The sequence below is a fragment of the Stylophora pistillata genome, chromosome 8 (assembly GCF_964205215.1).
Source record: "Stylophora pistillata chromosome 8, jaStyPist1.2, whole genome shotgun sequence".
NCBI classification, from domain to species: domain Eukaryota; kingdom Metazoa; phylum Cnidaria; class Anthozoa; order Scleractinia; family Pocilloporidae; genus Stylophora; species Stylophora pistillata.
This window is the reverse complement of record NC_142526.1, coordinates 14993379-15013853: the sequence shown is the minus strand read 5'-3', so window position 1 is coordinate 15013853 and position 20475 is coordinate 14993379. Positions and strand designations below refer to the sequence as shown.

General features: G+C 40.5%; 2 protein-coding genes across 7 annotated transcripts in view; one reads left to right on the top strand and one right to left on the bottom strand.

Annotated features, from left to right (window-relative positions):
* The window catches only part of LOC111332904 (xaa-Pro aminopeptidase 1), a 45212-nt gene extending 28077 nt beyond the window's left edge, over positions 1 to 17135 (bottom strand). For 3 of the 6 annotated variants that reach the window (XR_015990634.1, XR_015990635.1, XM_088730343.1), the window contains exons 1-8: positions 16977 to 17135; positions 16769 to 16845; positions 16509 to 16619; positions 14381 to 14444; positions 14103 to 14207; positions 8483 to 8523; positions 8135 to 8186; positions 6413 to 6435 (exon numbers count right to left, since the gene is read on the bottom strand). Coding sequence is in view for 4 of the 6 variants with exons in the window: in XM_088730343.1 (XP_088586469.1) it covers positions 6413 to 6435; positions 8135 to 8186; positions 8483 to 8523; positions 14103 to 14207; positions 14381 to 14444; positions 16509 to 16619; positions 16769 to 16845; positions 16977 to 17022 (519 nt within the window). In the remaining 2 variants the exon portion in view is untranslated. Of the gene's footprint in view, positions 1 to 6412; positions 6436 to 8134; positions 8187 to 8482; positions 8524 to 9137; positions 9510 to 14102; positions 14208 to 14380; positions 14445 to 16508; positions 16620 to 16768; positions 16846 to 16976 lie in introns of those variants that run through there. The other 3 variants (XM_088730341.1, XM_088730342.1, XM_088730344.1) reach the window with 2 other exon arrangements.
* Positions 2650 to 6231, top strand: LOC148725163 (uncharacterized). Its single transcript, XM_088730345.1, has one exon. It carries the CDS (start codon positions 4602 to 4604, stop codon positions 5514 to 5516), a length of 915 nt encoding a protein of 304 aa, XP_088586471.1. The 5' UTR covers positions 2650 to 4601; the 3' UTR covers positions 5517 to 6231.
* Positions 17136 to 20475: the final 3340 nt, after the last annotated feature.

Genomic DNA, 20475 nt, shown 5'->3' with positions numbered 1-20475 from the left:
AAGAGATGCTTGGATTGAGACCATACGTCACCACTTCGGATTTCTCAGATGAATGGAACGAGTTCGTTGAAAACTACGAAAATAATCCATTTAGCACTAGCGCTAGTGCTAGCGCTACAGTTCGGGAGTCAGCATCTGCATTGAGTGGTTTCGCAAGACAATTCAGAACAGCTGGAGTTGAGGGTTTTGGGCCAAATCAATTCATGCAGGAGGCAAAACTGGCAGTTTTGAAAATCACGAGAGAGAACCGCCAGACAAGACTCAAGGTGATTCTTTCTTGCGAGATGAAAAGGCAAGCTATGGATGGAGAAGTTCAGTATCTTGACGCTTATTTCCACACCAACACAATTGAAAATCTTAATGCAACTGATGAAAGCGAAGCGTATGAAAGATTTATGGAAACCATTCAAGAAAGAATTGAAGAATTCAACAATAACGGAAGTAACTGAGAGTTTCACAGAGTCATAACATTTGACCTGCATCTTGTAGAATACAACCCTTTGAACGGCAGCTCTTACATCGAACTACCGAATGCGCTTAAAGGAAAAAAAGCAATAATCAATATGGAAAATCAAGATAATGAATGTTTTAAATGGTGCATTACAAGAGCCCTTTATCCAGTTGAGAAAAACCCTCAAAGAATAACAAAGATTCTTAAAGAACAATCTGATCGACTCGACTGGAGAGGAATCAACTTCCCGGTTGAGCTTGACTGGATAAAAAGGTTTGAAAAACAGAACGAAAATATCGCGGTTAACGTGTTTGGTTATGAAAGTAAGGCCAGAGTCTATCCTCTTAGAATAAGCAAGTCACAAGCCGAAGAAAGGAATCAGGTGATCAATCTTCTTCTTATCGAGAAAGACGAAGATGCTAATAAGCACTACTGCTTGATAAACAACATCAGCAGGCTTCTCTCGAGTCAATTTTCAAAGCATAAAGAACCAAAAGAACTTTGTCTCAGGTGTTTGAATCACTTTTCAAGCAGAGAAAGCTTGCGGAGCACGAGGTGCTCTGCGCAAACAATGAGGCTGTCAAGATTCAAATGCCAATAAAAGGAACTTTCATCAAATTCAAGAAACATAACCGATCAATAAGAGTACCCTTTGTTGTTTATGCTGACTTTGAATCTTTCACAAAACCTATTCACTCTTGTGAGCCAAGAAGCGATAAGAGCTTCGCCCTTAAATATCAAAAACATAAACCGTCCGGTTTTTGCTATAAGGTTGTCTGCTTTGATGACCAGCTTTATTTTCAAGAGCCAGTCATCTACAGAGCAAAGTCTGAAGATGAGGATGTTGCTCAGATCTTTGTTGAAATGCTAGAAGAGAACATCAAGAAGGTTCACAAAAAATTTGACTTTAAAAAAAAGATGATTTTCACTGATGAAGAAAAGAAAATGTTCAATGCGGCGAAGTGCTGTTGGTTATGTGGTGAGTCTTTCCACACTGATCCTGTTGTGCTCACGCGCGACAAAGCTAGAGATCACTGTCATTTCACTGGCAAGTATAGAGGAGCAGCACACAGAAATTGCAATTTTCAATTCGCAAAGCCAAAGTTCACTCCTGTCATATTTCACAACTTGACTGGTTATGACTCTGACAGAAACTGAAGACTTTTACAAGGACATAGCAGCAGATGTTGAAGAAAAGTTTGACACCAGCAACTTTCCAAAAGACCACATTTCAAAGATCCCAAGTGGTTGCAACAAAAAAGTTGATGAAAGATGAGGCTGGTGGAAAGATTATGGAGGAGTTTGTTGGATTGAGAGCAAAACTTTACAGCTACAAGATTCTTGAGGGTAAAGAAGAGAAGAAGTGCAAGGAATCAAGAAGACTGTGACAAAGAAGAATATGACTCACGAAGACTACAAAAAGTGCTTATTTAGCGGAAAGATACAAATGAGAAAGATGAATGTAATCAGATCACACAGGCATAAGATTTTCAGTGAGACCATCAACAAGATTGCTCTGAGCGCAAATGATGATAAGAGAATCATAAGAGAAGACAAGATCTCAACTTTTTCACATGGGCACCATAAAATATGAATCCTCAGAATATTCCTTTCAATGCATTAATAGTTGGACCAACAAATTCAGGAAAGACAAAATATGTCGTCAATCTTTTGAGCAAAAAATTCAATCAGAAATTCGATTACATTTTTTTGATTTGTCCAACATTCATCCACAACAAAACTTATGTTAATTTTGAATATTTAGACAAAGACCTCTTTATCTTGACTCCACTTCAAAACCAGATTGATTTTTGTCTCAAGCTCATTAGTTTTGTTTATGAGGGAGCTAATACACTTATCATCCTTGATGACTGTGCGGCTTCAAAAGATGTGAGGCAGAGGACAAATGAACTCGTGAATTTAGCATTCAGCGCAAGACATAAGGGAATCAGCGTTTGGGTGCTCACACAGCAGATGACAAGTATCGCAAAACCATTCAGAGAAAACATTGCTGCACTGGTTCTATTCTACACACCTTCGGCCAAGGATATGAAGGCGACATTTGATGATTATGCAGGTGATTTGACGAAGGAAATGCAAATTGAATTAATAGCAAAGCTGAAGAATGAGATATATTCTCATCTGATTTTATCACTTTGCCATCCCTTCGATATAAAAATTTGAAAAAGAAATAAAATAGAGATGAGCGAAGCGAGCAAAGAACAAGAAGCAATCACAGATATTATTGCTATGAACATTCTTGAAGCAGAACCCACAAGTGATTCAGATCACCGAGAGCAACTTGCTGTTCACTTTGCGAGTGGAAGAGCAAAGGAAATGATTGGTGCTTCTCTCACCCAGGATCAAGTCAAAAGGCTTTCTGAAAAAGATGTTGAGAAGTACTTCAAAAGATATGAGACCTCAATCTCTTCAAAGACTTGCGATGCGATAGTCGACACATTTCTTCAGCTTTCGTGTAAAGCGTTGGCGTATTTTCTCCCTGTTGATGAAGGAAAGCTCATGAAAGACCTGAACGATGACTTCATTGTGAAGAGAGAGCTCGGAATGATTGCAGGAAGCTTGAGTTTGAAATATGGAAAGTACATGGCGATCGCAAGTGCTGCTCTTCTCACTGCCAAAAATGTTGAAGTTCCCTTAAAACCAAATGTGGTTAATATTGAAGTAGAAAGTAATTGTGAAGAACTTGAATAAGAACTTGAAAAAGAACTTGAAAAAGAACTTGAATAAGACCTTAAATAAGACCTTGAATAAGAACTTGAATAAGAACTTGAATAAGAACTTGAATAAGAACTTAAAAATAATGTGACAAGAAATAAAATGGAAGAAAAAGAATCTCAAGATCCAGCAGAGCCGTCGCAGTCGCAGTCGCAGTCGCCGCCAGCACAACAGGTCACTTCAACTGATCAAAATAAGACGAAACCGAAAAAAGCTCCAGGGCGTGTCGCTGCTGGGAAAAAACTTGCTGAACATCACAGAAGAGTTAGAGAGCAAAAAAAGGTGAATGCTTCGAAGCAACCAAACCTAGAGCCAGAACCAGAACCAAAACCAGAGCCATCATCATCATCATTCTCACTCACTCAAATTCTTTCAGTAGCAAGTATTGTTCTTTCACTGGCTGGACTGTACTATAAAAGGAAAGAGTTGATGGAGCTCGTAAAATCACGACCAAACCCAGAACCAAGGCAAATTCAGCGCATCTCTACGGGGGAATCAGCGGAGTTGCCTCAAATTCCAAAAAGAGTAAAACCAATGGATTGATTTTTTTGGTCTTTCAAATAAAAATGTCTGATAATACACTTGTGAAAACTTTGACTGATTCAGCTACATTGACTGGATTGGCTGCTGGAATTGGATGGGTGGCAAAGAGAGTTATCAAAGAACCGATGACTTCTGATCCGAGTTCAAATCTCATGAACTATGTAAAGTTCACTCTCGTGATCGCTGGATCAATCGCAGCAAAATTATATCTTGAAGAACAGAAGATTTTGCCATCTTAAGAAATGCATTTAAGTTTGCGGCGACAACGCAGACTAACTGAGATTAATTTCATGATGAAAACTTGCCAGCGATTAATAAAATGGCAAGCATAGCAATAATGATTGGAGGAGCACTCAACAATGCAACTGCATTTGTTGGTGGGAGCTATCTCGCAAAATATTTGAGTGGAGATAAAAATAGTGTTGAAAAAGAGAAGAAGAGACATGATCTTGCTGTAAAAAAATACCAGGCGGCTTATTAGAAATATCAAGAGAATCGAAAAAAGCTTCTCGATTGGATTGCCGCAAACGACCGAATCAAAAAAGAGGCAAATCAAAATTTTGTTGATACAGATTATACTTTAAAGCTTTACAACAAGGCACATAGTGAAGAGCTTGATATGAAAGAACCACATTTTTCTAACTTTTACAAACCGACCACACAACAGAAACAAGGTGAAATGATTTAGGCCGGAGGTATGGCTTTGGCTTTGGGATTGGCTGCAAGTCGATTTTTGTGAAAGCAAAAGAAAATGGAGAGAAAACTTTCAAGAGTTTACTATAGCCCGAAAGGATTTTGGAAGGGATTGGGTGCAGTGAAAAAGTTGGCAGAAGAAGTTCGGGTTCCTGAAGATGTTGCAAAGCTTTAGCTGATGAGACAAGCCATCTGGCAGATTTATTTGCCTGCACCTAAGCATATCCCACGGCCAACGTTTGATGCTGATTTTCCAAATGCAGTCCATCAGGCCGATCTTCTTCTCCTTCCTCATGACAAACTTTTTAGAAAGGTCTATAAATATGCATTGACAGTGGTCGATGTTGCGAGCAGATTCAAGGCTGCTGAACCTCTCACCTCAAAAGAATCTTCTGAGGTCTCAAAGGCTTTCCAGACAATCTACAAAAGAGGACCATTGAGATGGCCAAAAATTCTTCAGGTTGATCCTGGACGTGAATTCATGGGTGAAACAACTAAAGAGATGGCAAAGCATGATGTGAGAATTAGAAGAGGAAACGTTCATAGAGATCAGGGGATAGTTGAGCGATTTAATCGAACTTTGGGTGAGCGCCTTTTTAGTTTCCAATACGGCCAAGAGATGAACTTCAAAGACAGAACGAGATCAACAGAATGGGTGAAGAGGCTTCCAGAAGTTGTTTCAGCATTAAATCGTGAGGAGACAAGATTGACTAGGAAGAAACCAATTGACGCAGTCAAAGAAAAGGTGGTTGACGCAAAGAGTTCAACTTCTTATTCAAGACCTGTTGGCTTGAAAGAAAAGAGACTTGAATATTCAAAAAACGTGAGATATCTCTATGCTCCCGGCGAGTTAGAAGGTGGACAAAGAAGAGCAACAGATCCAATCTGGTCTCTAAAAGTTCTTAATATCGAAAAAGCACTTGTGAATGAAAAAGAACCTGTTCTTTACTATCTGAAAGATGGACCAAAGCGGGGATTTGTCAGAGAAGAGCTTCAGATTGTTCCACCTAAAACTGAGCTACCTCCTGAAGGAATTCGAGGAAGAGAATGCTTCATAAGCCTCTATGTGTTTTTTCTGAGATATTGTTATTAGTTTTTTCTGATGGTTCAAACGAATTTTGAGATTGCCTTGAGAATTCTTCAATTTTGCTTTGATTTTTTTTAAAGAAACTGCACCAATCATTTTGCCTTGAGATCATCGTTGTTTAAAACTGCCCTGTTTTTCAGGCAATTGTGCCAGAAACCCACTGAATCAAATCTTCAATTTTGCTTTTATTTTTTTGAAAGAAACTGCGCCAATCATTTTGCCTGAAAAACATCGTTCTTTTTTTTAAATGAGATAAAAAATGAAAAAAATCAGTTTTCAAAACTGCCCTGTTTTTCAGGGTATTTTGAAATGTGCCAGAAACCCCCTTTCCCTACTACTAATTCGAGCTTCTCTGATGTGGACACCGAAGGGAAAGATGGAGGTGCCCCTATTAGAGAGGTGGTCGATTTTTTTAAGGTCACCGCGATAACAAACTTGTGAAGACTCCACCACTTGGTTACTAAAAACAGGCTCAGATATATCTAAAAGTATTTTGAAACATACACTGCTGAGAGGTTTAACAGAATGCTGCAAAAAAATTAATTAACGGCAACAGGAATAACTTTTTTAGCTAAACTTTATGCTACACTCATTGATTTTGCGAGTCGTTGCTTGATAGAAAGAAGTGATCATTATTTTTTTGCTTAGAGAATGGGGCAATCATGCTTTGCTTTTTTATTGACTAGACTAAAGTAATAAAACACCTGATTATCATAACTACCTTTAACCCTTAGTAAAAGTTGTCTGTAGTCGCACTCTGGTTTGCTTTGTTTTTTGTTTTTATTTTGAAGAATGTTTTGCCCTTTTTTCAGGGAGGGAAGAGGAGGTAATGGGCGGTTTGTCTCGCGGACTCCCCATTATTCAGCTATCTTAAGTCAATTAAAAATAGTATCTAACTTTACCTTCAACATTCGATCCCATTCGCCTGTAGGGATTCAACCGGACAAGAGAAAAATTAAGATGGTGTCATGACAGCAATAGACAGTAGAGAATGCGCAACATGACGAATCTATGTTTAGTTAACTCTCATGGCTAGAAACTGGGCATTTGTGGTTGTCATTACGATCTTAAGATACCGATTCACTTCAATTTTATGGCCGTCTAAAACTTTATTGAAAAGGGAACAAAAGCAACAGTGATATACATACTGGAATTCTGTGTTAATTGAAGATTTTTCGGAGTTTTTCTTTGCGGATTGGAAAATAAGGTTTTGCGTGGTGCGAGAACAAATTTTGTGGTTTGAGAATGAAATAATTTCTGTCAGATACAAACAATCTTTTCAAGCAGATGTTTCAACTTTTCTAACATGCCGCCGGCCGAGTTTTACAGATACGGTAAGTGATTCGTAAATTTATATTTCTAATAAATCCGGGTACAATGAATGCAAATTGAATCTTGATTCTCGCGGAATATATTTGCATTTTATAGCGATTTTTTTCTACAGTTTTAAGCCTTTTTTTGTGTTAGTAGGTAGTGTAAAACTCAACATAATTAAAACACATGCTTTGTATGGTACTCGTGGTATAGTTAGTCAATTTACCCCTTCTGTGGGGTGATGTAGTGGCGGATTGTACTCGAGCCTTAAACATTTTCTGAGAATTAAGAGTTGGATTAGAAGCGAAGACCTGAGAACAGCTAAGGAATTTTGGTACACTCTCAGCAACGGACTTTATTATCCTACATACTGCGATATCTTAGTAACAGAGCCAGAGAGGATTTCTTTAGTGTGGTCATTTTCTCTGTTCCGTACAGCGTATACTAAGTTTCTGATGAGATACCGAATGAAAAACTGTGGAACAAAAAAGTGATTTAAACTTTCAGGTATGAATATCACATTTTTTTAACTGCAGAACTTTCCCCTTTCACTCTACAACACATACAAAATTTCACAACACATACAACAAACTTCAGAACACATACAAAACTTCACAACACTTACAAAACTTCACAACACATACAAAACTTCACAACACATCATTTTTCATGAATTTCTCTTTTTATGAATGTTTTTGATGAGGACATGGTTTGCTCATGGTCCATATCACGCGAATTTTCATGTCACTAACTGAATATATATATGTATGTTTGTATTTAATTTTTCATTTCCTTTAGATTTCTCTACTTTTTGACGACAATGTTATAAAGTTAGATTTTCCTCTCACTAAACTAGATTTTATTAGTTTTTTGTCTTGTGAATATTTTAAATTATTATATTTACCAAGGGTTGGCACCCCGCATGGGTCTGAGTGTCCCGTTCGTGTCCATCCCTTTTGGACTTAATTCTTTATGCTTGTTTATTTTCATTTTGATCTTGCCCAATAAAGCTTGACACACACACTAATTAGTGAGAATACTAAGTAGACTGGGGAAAATAATAAATTTTGAGCTAGATCATGGAATGGCTAAGGACGTTGCTTCTCTTGTCATGAGAGTGAAGTGGGGCAAAAAAATAAATGTAATTCTTCGAAGATTAAAATCTAGATAAGCCCTCTCATTTGTTCTATCATACTGGTTTGTGATAATTTGCTCGTGTTGTAAAGTGGAAGTCCCCCGCTCTAAACGAAAACAATGCCTTTTCTTACGTACAAATATTGTGTAAAACATCAAAAACAAAGGAAACTTACATATGGAAATAAGAAAAGGATCAACTCCTACGCTGGACCCCTTTGGTAGACTCTGAAACGAATAAATTAGCTTATTTGTTGGTAAGCGCATATCCAGGAGACTATGAACTGATCCCCTCTCGACATATCACCTTACATAGACCTGAAACGTTGTAGCTGATAAGTCCTTTGTTGATGTTTCTTTTGAATTCTTTTATTCCACCGACTAGGTTAAAATATCCTGGGTCCTTCATCTTCCTCTTTTCAATAAACGACTTCATTTTCATATCTCAGAGGAATACAAAAAATGAAGGGCTGAAAGGACATGCTGACCTTAGTGGCCCAAAACGTGATAAGACTGTTACTTACGTCAATTAGCCATTGGGAAAGACTTGGAGTTCCTTTCATTCCTTTTGTAATAAAAAAATGATCCATCGTTACCTTGTTGACCTTTCAATTTCAACGTAAGTTGTTTAACAAGTCAAACCATACGTCACCACTAAAGACGTTAAAGCGTCAAATCCCTGAGATATAAAATCTCTTCAATTTCTTCAATGGAGATTATCCTAAGAGCTCGCACAAAGAAACAATGTATGTCAATGAAGGTGCTATTTAGTAAATGACAGGCATACACGGGGAAAAAAACTCCGAGTGCCACCATAAGAGCCCAACCCACGACATTCTCATTAGGACTTCGGACGCTCTACCATTAAGCTGTAAAGGATTCGCGCCAAGCTAGGCCGTTAAACTAAGTCCATCGTGACAACCTTTCTTCATTCTGCGAGTATAGTAATGTCGTCGTGTGATTTTATCCCGTAAATTTTAAGCCTTGCGATTGAAATGAGGGAAGGTGTTGTTCTGTGAATCACACAGACATACTCGGAGACAAAAACGATCTGTGTGCTAACAGAAGCTCTAATTAATACTCAGAGTTCAGACGCTCTACCTCTACACCTTTATCAAGTAAATGACAAAGGCATTCTCGTAGAAAAAAAAGTCGGAATGCTATCAATAAGACTCAAACCTGTCACCATCAGATCAGTAGTTCGGACGCTCTACCACTGAGCTAGAGGAGACTCGTGGCAATCTAGGCGGTATAACTAGATACATAGTTACAAACGTTCACCATACTGCGACGATAGGAATGTCGATATGTCCTGTTCAGTGTGCAATGATGACGGAAGTGAAGCTTGTATATTTCAAGCCTGGTAATTTACGCCCATCTGATTACTACTATCGATGCTCTACTATTAGGCAATAGGTTCATGGTGATACGTCTGATACATTTCTTGTCAATTGCATGGATAGGATTGTCGATATGTGATACTTTTGCGCAGTGAGATTGTAGATGACAATGGTAAACTTTAACCCTAAATTTTAACTCTTACCCTGGCCTGGTGATTGAAGTCAAGGAGCATGTTATTCTATGAATGACACAGGCATACTCGGCGTATCAAACTTTTGGTTAGGATTTTGGCTGGACAATTAAGTCTAGCTTTCGCTCCTTATATGTCCTTATCTATTGTTTGAAGGAAAAGGGTTTTTTTGTTCGCAAGACAAAGGTTAGTAATCACCGACGCGTAGCCAGCTCAACGAGCGCGAAATTTAGATTTCTTCGGAAGCGATTAGTGTTACAAACACAGCCTTTGTGGGGAGGGTTGTGGTAATGATTGTTGCAGCCTAGACACATCTAAAAGGGGTGGGGTGGGGAAGTTTGTGTCAAGAAGAGCGAGGTCTGGACGATAAGTAAGCGAAAAAAACGCATAATAGCTTTAATAAAACGACTCTGAAAGTTGATTGAAACTATTCGGACACTCGTGAACCATTACAACTGCACTTTCTTCCTGAATTCAAACTCTCCTAGGCTAAATACAACTTATACAAGTCATTTGATCTTTTTCGGGCCCATTCTCGTGCCCAAAGCCCATTTCGCTTCTCTTAGCCTGAGCCGGCTAAGAGAAGCGAAAACGGCTATTGGGAAGAGAATGTTTCTGGCCACGATACTACTCTTCCCAGTGGACCGCTGAGCCCAACGAATTTTTTTACCGCTTTAAAAGTAATGTTGTGAAATCAAACACGTAGTACATTGAAATGCACTTGACTTTGACGTATTACGTGATGTTCGTTTAAAAACGTTACTCTAGAGCTCAAGGCGGCAAAAAAATTCGTGGGTGTAGCAGTCTACTGAGAAGAGTAGTGGCGCTTTAGCAAAGAAACTTGGAAGTTATTTGTATTTGAATAAAAAACCGCTAGTTCACAGTCGAATCAGAAGTGTCTGTTAAGTTGGCGCGTTATCATGCTAAGAACTCTAACAGTGAAAGAAAGTTTAAATCCTCCGCTTTTCCCTTTCGCTCATTTTCCTTAACTCCATTTTATAACGCGCAATATGAGTAAAAAATTTGGCGCCAACTTAAGATACATGGAGGGCAGACAGTAAGAAAATGATCCTAAAAATTACCTCTATTAATTAACTGCGTGCGTGCCGGCAGTTTAGATTCTTCAGCGCTATGAATATAAAAGAAAACACGTCCGCAAACCGAAAGGGAACAAAGAAAGTGTGACTTCACACCTTTTTACGTATAAGTGACCTCACTTTTCCTTCGTCTTTCGCTCAAAACTTAGCACGCTAACAGTGAAACAAGGCTTTATCCCTCCGCTTTTTCCCCTTCCCTCATTTTCGTTAACGCCATTAAAAACCTGCCATGCGACTACAAAAGTTAAAAAGAGAGCGTTTTTCTCTGCCTATTATTGTAGTGACCTGTTGTAGTCACACTCAGGCAACGTTTATAAATAGAGGGAGGCGGCAAGCGAGCAGACTAATTAAGGCTATTCTTCTAAAGTTCAACAATAGCATAAAAAGGCTCGCAAACCCTATCCGGAGTCAGAAATCGCTTTCTACAGTTTGAGAATGAGCGTAACGCTAACACTATGAGTAAGTTTTACGAAGTCTCCAAAGTACTTGACAAGCGCACAGATGCCGATAATCGTGTTCAGTTTCTTGTTCGCTGGCGCGGTTATGGGAGAAAGTACGACTCTTGGGTGGACGCCGAGGACACGAACGAGTACCTGAAGAAAGTGTTTCGCACTCGAAACCAAGGTAACCCTGACTTGCTCCAGACCTTAAGCGTTCTTATCGCCGAAAAGTTGAAGATGAAGAAACCACCGTCAACAAGCATCGTGAGACGTGTCTCCGCAACTATGCCGATGGATCCCGAGACTTTCAGAGAGTTGTTCAGTGGGCTACCTTCAGCACCAAATCTTTTGCGAGCGACTAAATTTTCAGTGCCTGTTCACGAGCTTGACACGATAATGCCTGCTGGATGGTCATTAAATACTTTCAAAACTTCAACTACTTGTCGGTTGCAGCCCGGCAAGCCTGTTGAGTTAGCTCTATTAGAGCGAAGGAAAGTATTTTATGATCATTCCAGGTGTTTGCATTGTCAGGGCGGAAATGGTGCACCCGTCGCTTGTAAAGATGTGGTGCAGAGGATTGTTTACGGGTCAACTCTACTGAAGGTCTCATTCTACCGAGAGCGGAATAAAGAAGCCCAGAAGAAGCCCAAGGAGCGTACAAGGCTAACTTAGGCAAAACCCAGAGTCGTCAATAAGTAGAGTACAGTTCGGTGACTTACCGTTGGGTAGGTCCCGTAAAAAAAAACGGCTCCTTTAGGAGCCACCACAATACAAGAAAGAAATGACCACCTTGCAATAGATCGTTAAGCATGTAATTCGTTAAAGAGTTAGCGGCACACGCGTTTAATTTTGAAATTCTCGTCAGTGATCATAAATTGATGGTTGATAATCCATAAAACAAAATTGCGTGGACTGTTCTACCCTCTGTTTATTTTATGTTGGTTGACGGTTGATGAGACAAAGCCTAAGGGGCAATAGTTAATTACACTCTCATTTTAAAGACGAACTATCTGGGCCCTGTCCGAAAAGCGATATCACTCAAACGTAAGGTGTGAAATCACACTTTCTTTGTTCCTGAGGCTTGACAACAACAGCGTTGTTTCTTTTTCAATCCTTGCGTCAGTGGTTGAAAAAAGACACGTACGCAGTTTTCTTTCCTTTCTTTTCATGAAGAGGAAATTTCCAGGATCAGTTTTTTTTGCCTGCCCTCTTTCAAAGCCTAAGATGCAATAGTTAATAACACTCTCATTTTAAAGACGCCCTTTAGCATTGTAAAGTGTAAGGCTAAAAGCTAATTCTTTTTTTTAGTGGTTTTCCTAATTTGTAGGTAGAAGTATTTTTTTGAACTTGATGAGCACATTGTTTTTTCACGTTGTTGTCTGTCCCTTTGTGTGCGTTTCTTTTACGTTCCTTGCGTCAGTGGTTGAAAAAAGATCGCACGCAGCTTTCTTTCCTTATATATATTTCTCGTTTCGTCTTTTGACAGTGCCTTTCTGATTCCTTTTACCTTATTAGATAGCTCTTAAAAAAAAAATCAAAGCTTGCTAAATTTTTTCAAAACATTCCCGTTAGAAGTAAGAAGTTCTTGAAATTACGGCTGTTTCCATCATGAGATTTACTGATCAAATTTGCCAGTCAAAACTTAAATGAAATGTCAAAAATAAGATGTCAATCTTGTTCAGTTGGTCACGACTTTACTCTGTTTGGTGGCTCCTAAAAGAGCCGTTGTTTGATTGGTTGCTCATAGTGCCGTTACAGAAGTGTCGATTTCACTTCCTCCTCCAATTCATCAAGTCCTCTCAGCATGTTCTCGACACTTTCAACCACAGAACGATAATTCTCCATTACAGAAGACAAATCGTGTTGTTCTGGTAAACATGCAACTGTCTCTTGCAGTTTGATTTTCTTTGCTTTTAGTTCCTCCAATAAATCGAGGCGTTCATCGCAGATGTAATCTAGGATTTCACGCTTTCGATCCATGCTGGCAGGAATTCTTGAAATGAAGGTTTTTTTCGCGCGCGCTCATAAATAACCGCTGTGAAATATCCTCCCACAATTGGTTTCTCGCACACGTTTACCACTTCGTATATAATTTGTGGGTAGAAGTATTTTTTGCACTTGATGAGCACATTGTTTTTCAATCCTTGCGTCAATGTCGCTTTTCGGGCCCTGTCCGAAAAGCGACATCACTCAAACGTAAGAAGGTGTGAAATCACACTTTCTTTGTTCCTGAGGCTTGACAACAACAGCGTTGTTTCTTTTTCAATCCTTGGGTCAGTAGTTGAAAAAAGACACGCACGCAGTTTTCTTTCTCTTCTTTTCATGAATAGGTAATTTTCAGGATCAGTTTTTTTGCCTGCCCTCTTTCAAAGCGTAAAATGCAATAGTTAATAACACTCTCATTTTAAAGACGCCCTTTAGCATTGCAAAGTGTAAGGCTAAAAGCTAATTCTTTGTGATTTAGTGGTTTTCCTAATTTGTAGGTAGAAGTATTTTTTTGAACTTGATGAGCACATTGTTGATCTCGGACGCTCTACCATTAAGCAAAGGAGACTCGTGGCAGAAAAAGCTGCTTGAGTAGGTCATGGTGACAACTTTCCTGCATGGATCCTGAGAGGATAGGGATGTCGATATGTGGTGCTTATGCACGATGAAGATGTAATTGAAGACCGTAAAGTTTACGCCTGGTTATTTATGGTAAGTGAAGGACGATGTTATTAGATGAATAACAGAGACATATACGGACAGAAAAATAAGTCATAAGTATTTTGGATGCTGCAGTACCGTGACTGAGGTATAAGAGACTGAAGGGAAGCTTGGCCATTTAACTAGATCCAAGATGACAACTGTCCCGCATATTGTGAGGATAGGAATGACCACATGTGATGCGTATAATCGAATGAAGATGGCTAATTTCGACCCTGGTGATTTCAGTGAAGGAAGATCTTATTCAGTAGTTCCGAATGGCGACAAACTTCCTGTATACAGCGTGAATAGGAAGGTCGATATGATGTAATGCTTACGTGCTATTATGTGAATAAAAGTCCTATGCAATGTGAAGCTGAACGAAACTCACCTTCTTGTTGTAAAATCCAGTTACAGTCTAATTCCATATCTGCTTGGAGAAAGTATCTTCCATCTGTCCAAAGAGCAGCCTTTTCGTAAGTTATGATTGCGGTCCCTAAGGATATGCAAAATTATAATTGATAATTGCATAGACTGAGTGTCGAGAAGAGATAATTTAAAACAGTCCAGTTTTTCGGTTCTCTTTTTGTTTGACTTTTTCTTTTAATTCTTGTTTTCTGTTTGGTATTTGAATAATTCTCCTTCAAGCTTCATTTGAATGACCCTTACCATGAGATCCACTAAATCCAGAAATGAACTTCCTTCGTTGATACTGTGGCGCAACATCTTCGCTCTGGACAAAAAATTCAAGATATGAATAAAATGACCACTGTGATAAGTGCTACTCGTTACCTACTTCGGGAGGCACCGGATGAAAAATCAACACCTTCCCGTATGAGATCTTAGGAGGAGATAGCCCAGGTGCCAACTACCCACCCACTTTCACCCCTAGTTCCTACAGTTCATGCTACTTCTGAAAGTAGCATATGGGAGACCTGTTCATCGAAAAGAAAATTTTTAAAGTTCATTCAAATACAAATAAGAATGCAGTAAATGGTTTGAACCCGGGGGTAACATGTGAAGGTGTAGTCTGATCGTCCGGGTGAGTGTAGTCCTGAGAAGGACTGTTGTCGGTGGTAGTGACTGACGTTTCGACAACTCGTGCGGAAGTCATCAACAGAGTCAAGTGAATGATTGTTGTCAGTAGAATGTTCTTATTCCAGTTCGTGTGTAATGATCGGTTGGTTTTACCGTGATGTTATTGGCTGTAAGACTCAAGTGACGTAAGTCGGTCGTGATTGGTCTGTTTCGATCTGTCGGTAAAGGTAGGTCCTTCTTTTTCGGTAGTTTGTGATGTTTATGTCGTGAATGAGTCGTTTGTATGGAGCGGGTAGTTGTTGACATCTGTTTAGGGGAGCCTGTTTAAGTTAGTAAACCAGCTTTCCAGAGTCAGTCGTTGAAAATAGTCAGTGCTGTAGGTTAGGCATTGCGCAGAGTCCCAGTCAATGTTGTGGTTGGTAAGTCGATGGTGTTCAGCAATGTGATTGCTGACATCACCTTTCCTCGTCGCCCGTCTGTGTTCAGTCAGTCTTGTTGTGAGGTTTCTGCCAGTCTCACCGATGTAGGAGGCTTGGCAGTCGGAACATTTGATCTTATAAATCGTTCTCTGTCTGTTCCTCGGTTCGTCTTTGTCTTTAACGTTGATTAGTAACTGACGTAGTGTGGTGATGGGTTTGTGGGCGACGCGGATATTGAAGGGTAGTAAGATGCGCGAGATGTTTTCAGACATGCCTTTTATGTACGGTATGGTTGCTGTAGTCGTAGGGGTTGCGGTGTCGTTTGTTTCGGTAGTGGAGGTGGGTCGGTGAGTGTTTCGTCGGATGAAGTCGTTGCTGTAGTTGTTCTTCGGAAAAACACGGTGAAGGTATTTGTTCTCGTCGGATAAGCTGTCTGTCGAGTCGCATACTAGTTGTGCGCTTCGTGTTAGAGTTCTGATAGTTGTGGCTTTGTGTGATGTAGGGTTGTAGGATGACTCGTCTAGTAATCTGTCGGTGTGTGTCGGTTTCCTGTAAACTGTCGTCCGTAATGAGTTGTCGTTGTGGCTTACCAGGCAGTCTAGAAAAGGAAGTTTGGACTCATTCACGACATAAACATCACAAACGACCGAAAAAGAAGGACCTAACTTTACCGACAGATCGAAACAGACCAATCACGACCGACTTACGTCACTTGAGTCTTACAGCCAATAACATCACGGCAAAACCAACCGATCATTTCACACGAACTGGAATAAGAACATTCTACTGACAACAATCATTCACTTGACTCTGTTGATGACTTCCGCACAGGTTGTCGAAACGTCAGTCACTACCACCGACAACAGTCCTTCACAGGACTACACTCACCCGGACGATCAGACTAAACCTTCAGAAATAAGAATGTTTGTTTTCCCTCAGTTTTTCCTAAACCCGAGTGTTGTCTGCTCCAACGATGATATTATCGGTTTCGCATTTTTCGGACTTTTGTTACAGTGACGCATAACCCGAATGTGTGCTGGCCTATTAGTTATGAACGAACACATGCAATATGGCCGTTGTGTTTGCTTTTCATTTCTAGGCTTCATTATGCCATCTAGTTTCGAAGCGGAGTTGTGGTAATCCGATAGGTCATCCATGGTTTCAAGCCATTTCGCCTCTTATCTCTTTATTCGTTCTTACTAGCTGCGGATAACTGTGAATTTACCCTGGGTCTCAACAAGTCCAATTTTAGATCATTACGTATATTTCTCCTCCATGGCGAGTAATTTAAACTTTTGAATAAAAGAACATATGAACAAACGGACAAGGTGCTCGTTTACCTGGTGTGCGTCCGTAGAAGGTACGATATAGGCTTGTATCCTTGATCTTTTCATCACACTTCTTAAATCTGTCAATTTCTTGGTCGTATTAACTGAAGTACGTGGTAAGATCTAAATGTTCAATGAAATGGAACAGCACTATTTACAAAGGACGAGAAAATAGTCGAGGGATATCATTATCAACGCTAGGAAGCGCTTGCTGAACCTTGTAGGAACTGGTTGTAAACGCAGCAACCCCTCACATTTTTGTTCGTACCAACCTGAGATTTCCCTTCCAAACATATACGTCGCTTTAAAGAATCTTTGAAGGAAGAAGCATCTGGAATCTCCGCCATTCCTTAAATAACACATTTCACGAAGTCAGTTGTTCAAATACGAGTTTAAACAGTGCAATAAGTCATTGGATGAATTTCAATCATGAAAGTTGAAATCGCAGGTTGTAAAACGACCAAAGGACAATTAACTAACCTATAGTAACAAGTATACTGAGAATAGCGGAGAAAACAACCACCATTCTAACTCCTGAAATCACTTCCTACGCAAAAAAAACTTTAATTTCCCATTTTCTATCTTCGTTATTTTCAGTTTCTAATAGAAGAGTCAGTGAGGTGTGACACGTGAAGGCGAGGGCACCAGATACTCAATGCTGGTACCAGCTCACTAACAAATGTAACCTGGCAATCAATTAAAATCCGTCGAAAGAATCGGGATAAGCATTCTCAAAGCTTTCATAACCCAATCTTACCTTAGTATCAAATGGGAAAAACCCCTAAATGAGGGGGCATTGGAGCCTATTAGAAACCGAAAAACCGTACAAAAAATCACCCAAAACCGAAAAACCGAAACAAAAATTGATCAAAACCGAAAACCGCATGCAAAACTGTCAAAACAGATACATTTTTACATCTCAGTCATTAAAACCCTGATTGAACCGATACAGTGGTGACAAGAGGAGCATACAGAGTAAACTATACTAATTTCATTACAGTATTTGTGAATGTCATGGACTTGGCATTCCTATCTTCTAGTAGCTGGTTAAATTAAAAGCTTTATTTCAGCTGCTCTCTCGAGGTCCGATAGGACTGAATCGCCTTGAAACGCTCTTTTTTTTTCGTTTTCTTTGCTTCCCCGCTATGGGACAGACGCTTATGGTAGTTAGTCATGATCTTCCTCCCCGATCACTAAGTGTTTAAGGACTGTAGGTCTTCTTTAAGTCTGTAGTTGTGATTTGAGCACTCTCGCATGGCAACATGCCTACACTTGGTCCCACAAGTGTAGCGCCCAGGCAATGGTTTATTCCAGAGCTTGGCCCAGTGTCTGCACTGCACTGATGAGACCCACATAGGTCGAAACAGTGTGAACTGTCTGCAGTTAGATAGCTCTCGCTTGGCTTTGCCTTTTGGCTACCTTGCGATAGAGCACTCTACACTGGGGTTGCCATGCACTTAGCCTTCGGGCGAAGCTCATCACCTTAGTTGTGATTTGAGCACTCTCGCATGGCAACATGCCTGCACTTGGTCCCACAAGTGTAGCGCCCAGGCAATGGTTTATTCCAGAGCTTGGCCCAGTGTCTGCACTGCACTGATGAGACCCACATAGGTCGAAACAGTGTGCACTGTCTGCAGTTATATATGCGCATGCTCGCTGGTTTACTCTAGTTTGAGCACTCTGGCATGGCTTAGACGATACCACAAAGGTTGGGTCGTTTGGGGTGACCGTCTCGGTTCTCCCCCATCCTAGCATTAGCACTGCACTGATGAGGCCCAGAAGGCCGAAACAGTACTGTCTGCAGTTAGATATAGCTCTTTGGCATACAAAGCTTTGCTTTCATGTCCAAATTGAGCACTCTATCTAGGATGAGTCATTGCCGTTGCAATTGCGCATGCTCGCTGGTTTACTCTAGTTTGAGCACTCTGGCATGGCTTAGACGATACCACAAAGGTTGGGTCGTTTGGGGTGACCGTCTCGGTTCTCCCCCATCCTAGCATTTTTACCTGACCCGTTAGGCGGGGAGCGCTTCCGGGGGGCCAGGTTCGATTCCTGGGCGATTTTGGCGTACTGGTGTACCCTCCTTCAGGCGTTACTCGGCGGAACCATTGCACTCCGGTTCCGTTAAGTATATATGTCGTCCGGCCGTTGCAGCACTGACCATTGCACTAAAGGGTCCGTGGCCGGGGGCGCCTGAAAAACAAAAAAAAAAAAAAAACCTGACGCGGGTTAGGGTCTCATAGCATGTAGTTCTCTGCATTATGGGACTCGTTACCCAACAGCAGTCCTTGCACACCCCGACTGTTCAGGTGCCCCGTTAGGCGGGGAGCGCTTCCGGGGGGCCAGGTTCGATTCCTGGGCGATTTTGGCGTACTGGTGTACCCTCCTTCAGGCGTTACTCGGCGGAACCATTGCACTCCGGTTCCGTTAAGTATATATGTCGTCCGGCCGTTGTAGCACTGACCATTGCACTAAAGGGTCCGTGGCCGGGGGCGCCTGAAAAACAAAAAAAAAACTGCACTGATGAGGCCCAGAAGGCCGAAACAGTACTGTCTGCAGTTATATATATATATATATATATAGCAGAGGCGTAGTGTAAGATTTTGAAAGTGTACGCACAGCGCGGAAATTGGGAGCGCCGAAGGTGCCTCAAACTAGGGGGTCTGGGGGCATGCTCCCCCAGAAAATTTTGAAAACTAAGGTCTCGGAAATGCCATTTCGAACTATTTCCGCGGAACTTGTTTTTATAAATAAATGCGACGGAAAATGCAATAGTTAGTTATTTATTTTACCCATCTCTAGAGTTTTGAAGCTAAAAGGGCTGTTGGCTTCCTAAAATATCTAGAGAGTTAATAAGTTGTTGAAAATAGATCTCGTTACTATAGATTTCGTTACTTAGACATTTCGTTACTCAGTCCCACGTGATTTGTACTGTTGTCTAGTTATCCAATCGGAACACGATAGTTGATTGACATTTGACCTAGGATTTTTACTTCGCACATGTTGTGGTAGACTCGCAGAAAGAAGGAAAATTCAGTTGGGAATCTCTTCGAAACTAGGGCGGAAAGTCTTGAATTTGTACGGAGATCATCAAGAATAAAGTCTTGTGGAAATCTAGAGGAGTTATTCTTTCCTTTTCTACACAAGTCTAGGAAGCCAAATAACGTTTCTTGTCGTTATGGATTAATGAAAAGGAACTGGAAAAACAAACACACGCGCTAGTATAATTCGAAATTTAAAATCGGTCCTATTTCATGGTAACTGTGACAAATGCTATAAGGGAATAGATTTCAGATTTCAGCTGTACACACGGGCGTACGTGCGTATTTGAACGCTACGCCCCTGTATTAGTCTCCCTCGCAGCCGTTTTTTTTGGATGTCACGCAACGCTCCCCCAAAAGAACGGCTGCTGACAACCGAACTACATTCCTTTCTCATCGTCCTTACGGTTTGGTCGCGGTCTATTGAACAGACCAATCACATACCAGAAAATCTGAATGACGTAAGGTTTCAAGCGAAAATGTGGTGTGGCAGATGATCTAGCTATCATGTCGGGAGAAACACTGAAGAAATTTGTTGATGAGAGCTCGAAATGTTTCACATGTTCATCGTTGTGCCCTGGTAAAGATAGAGTATATATTTTGGGAAAACTTCTCACAATTTGGTTGAAATTATAGAATCTACGCTTAACATAGACGTCAACTGCTACGCCAACGACACGAACGCTAGATTGTTCGGGCGGTTGTTAAAGTTTCAGCGAGCAACTGAGAAAGTAGAAGCACAGGCAGCCCAAGCTCACTGCTAGAGAAGCGGACGTGACTCTTACCATGTTGCGCAACGTTTTATATTTATAAAGGTTTGTATGGGATGTTATCGGTTTGCCTTAAAAGAGAGAAAAAATGTTTTGTTTTGAAATAAAATGGGCTTACCTTATTGCCTTGTTATTTTCTTTGTTGATTCCGAGCGTCTCAAGCCATTT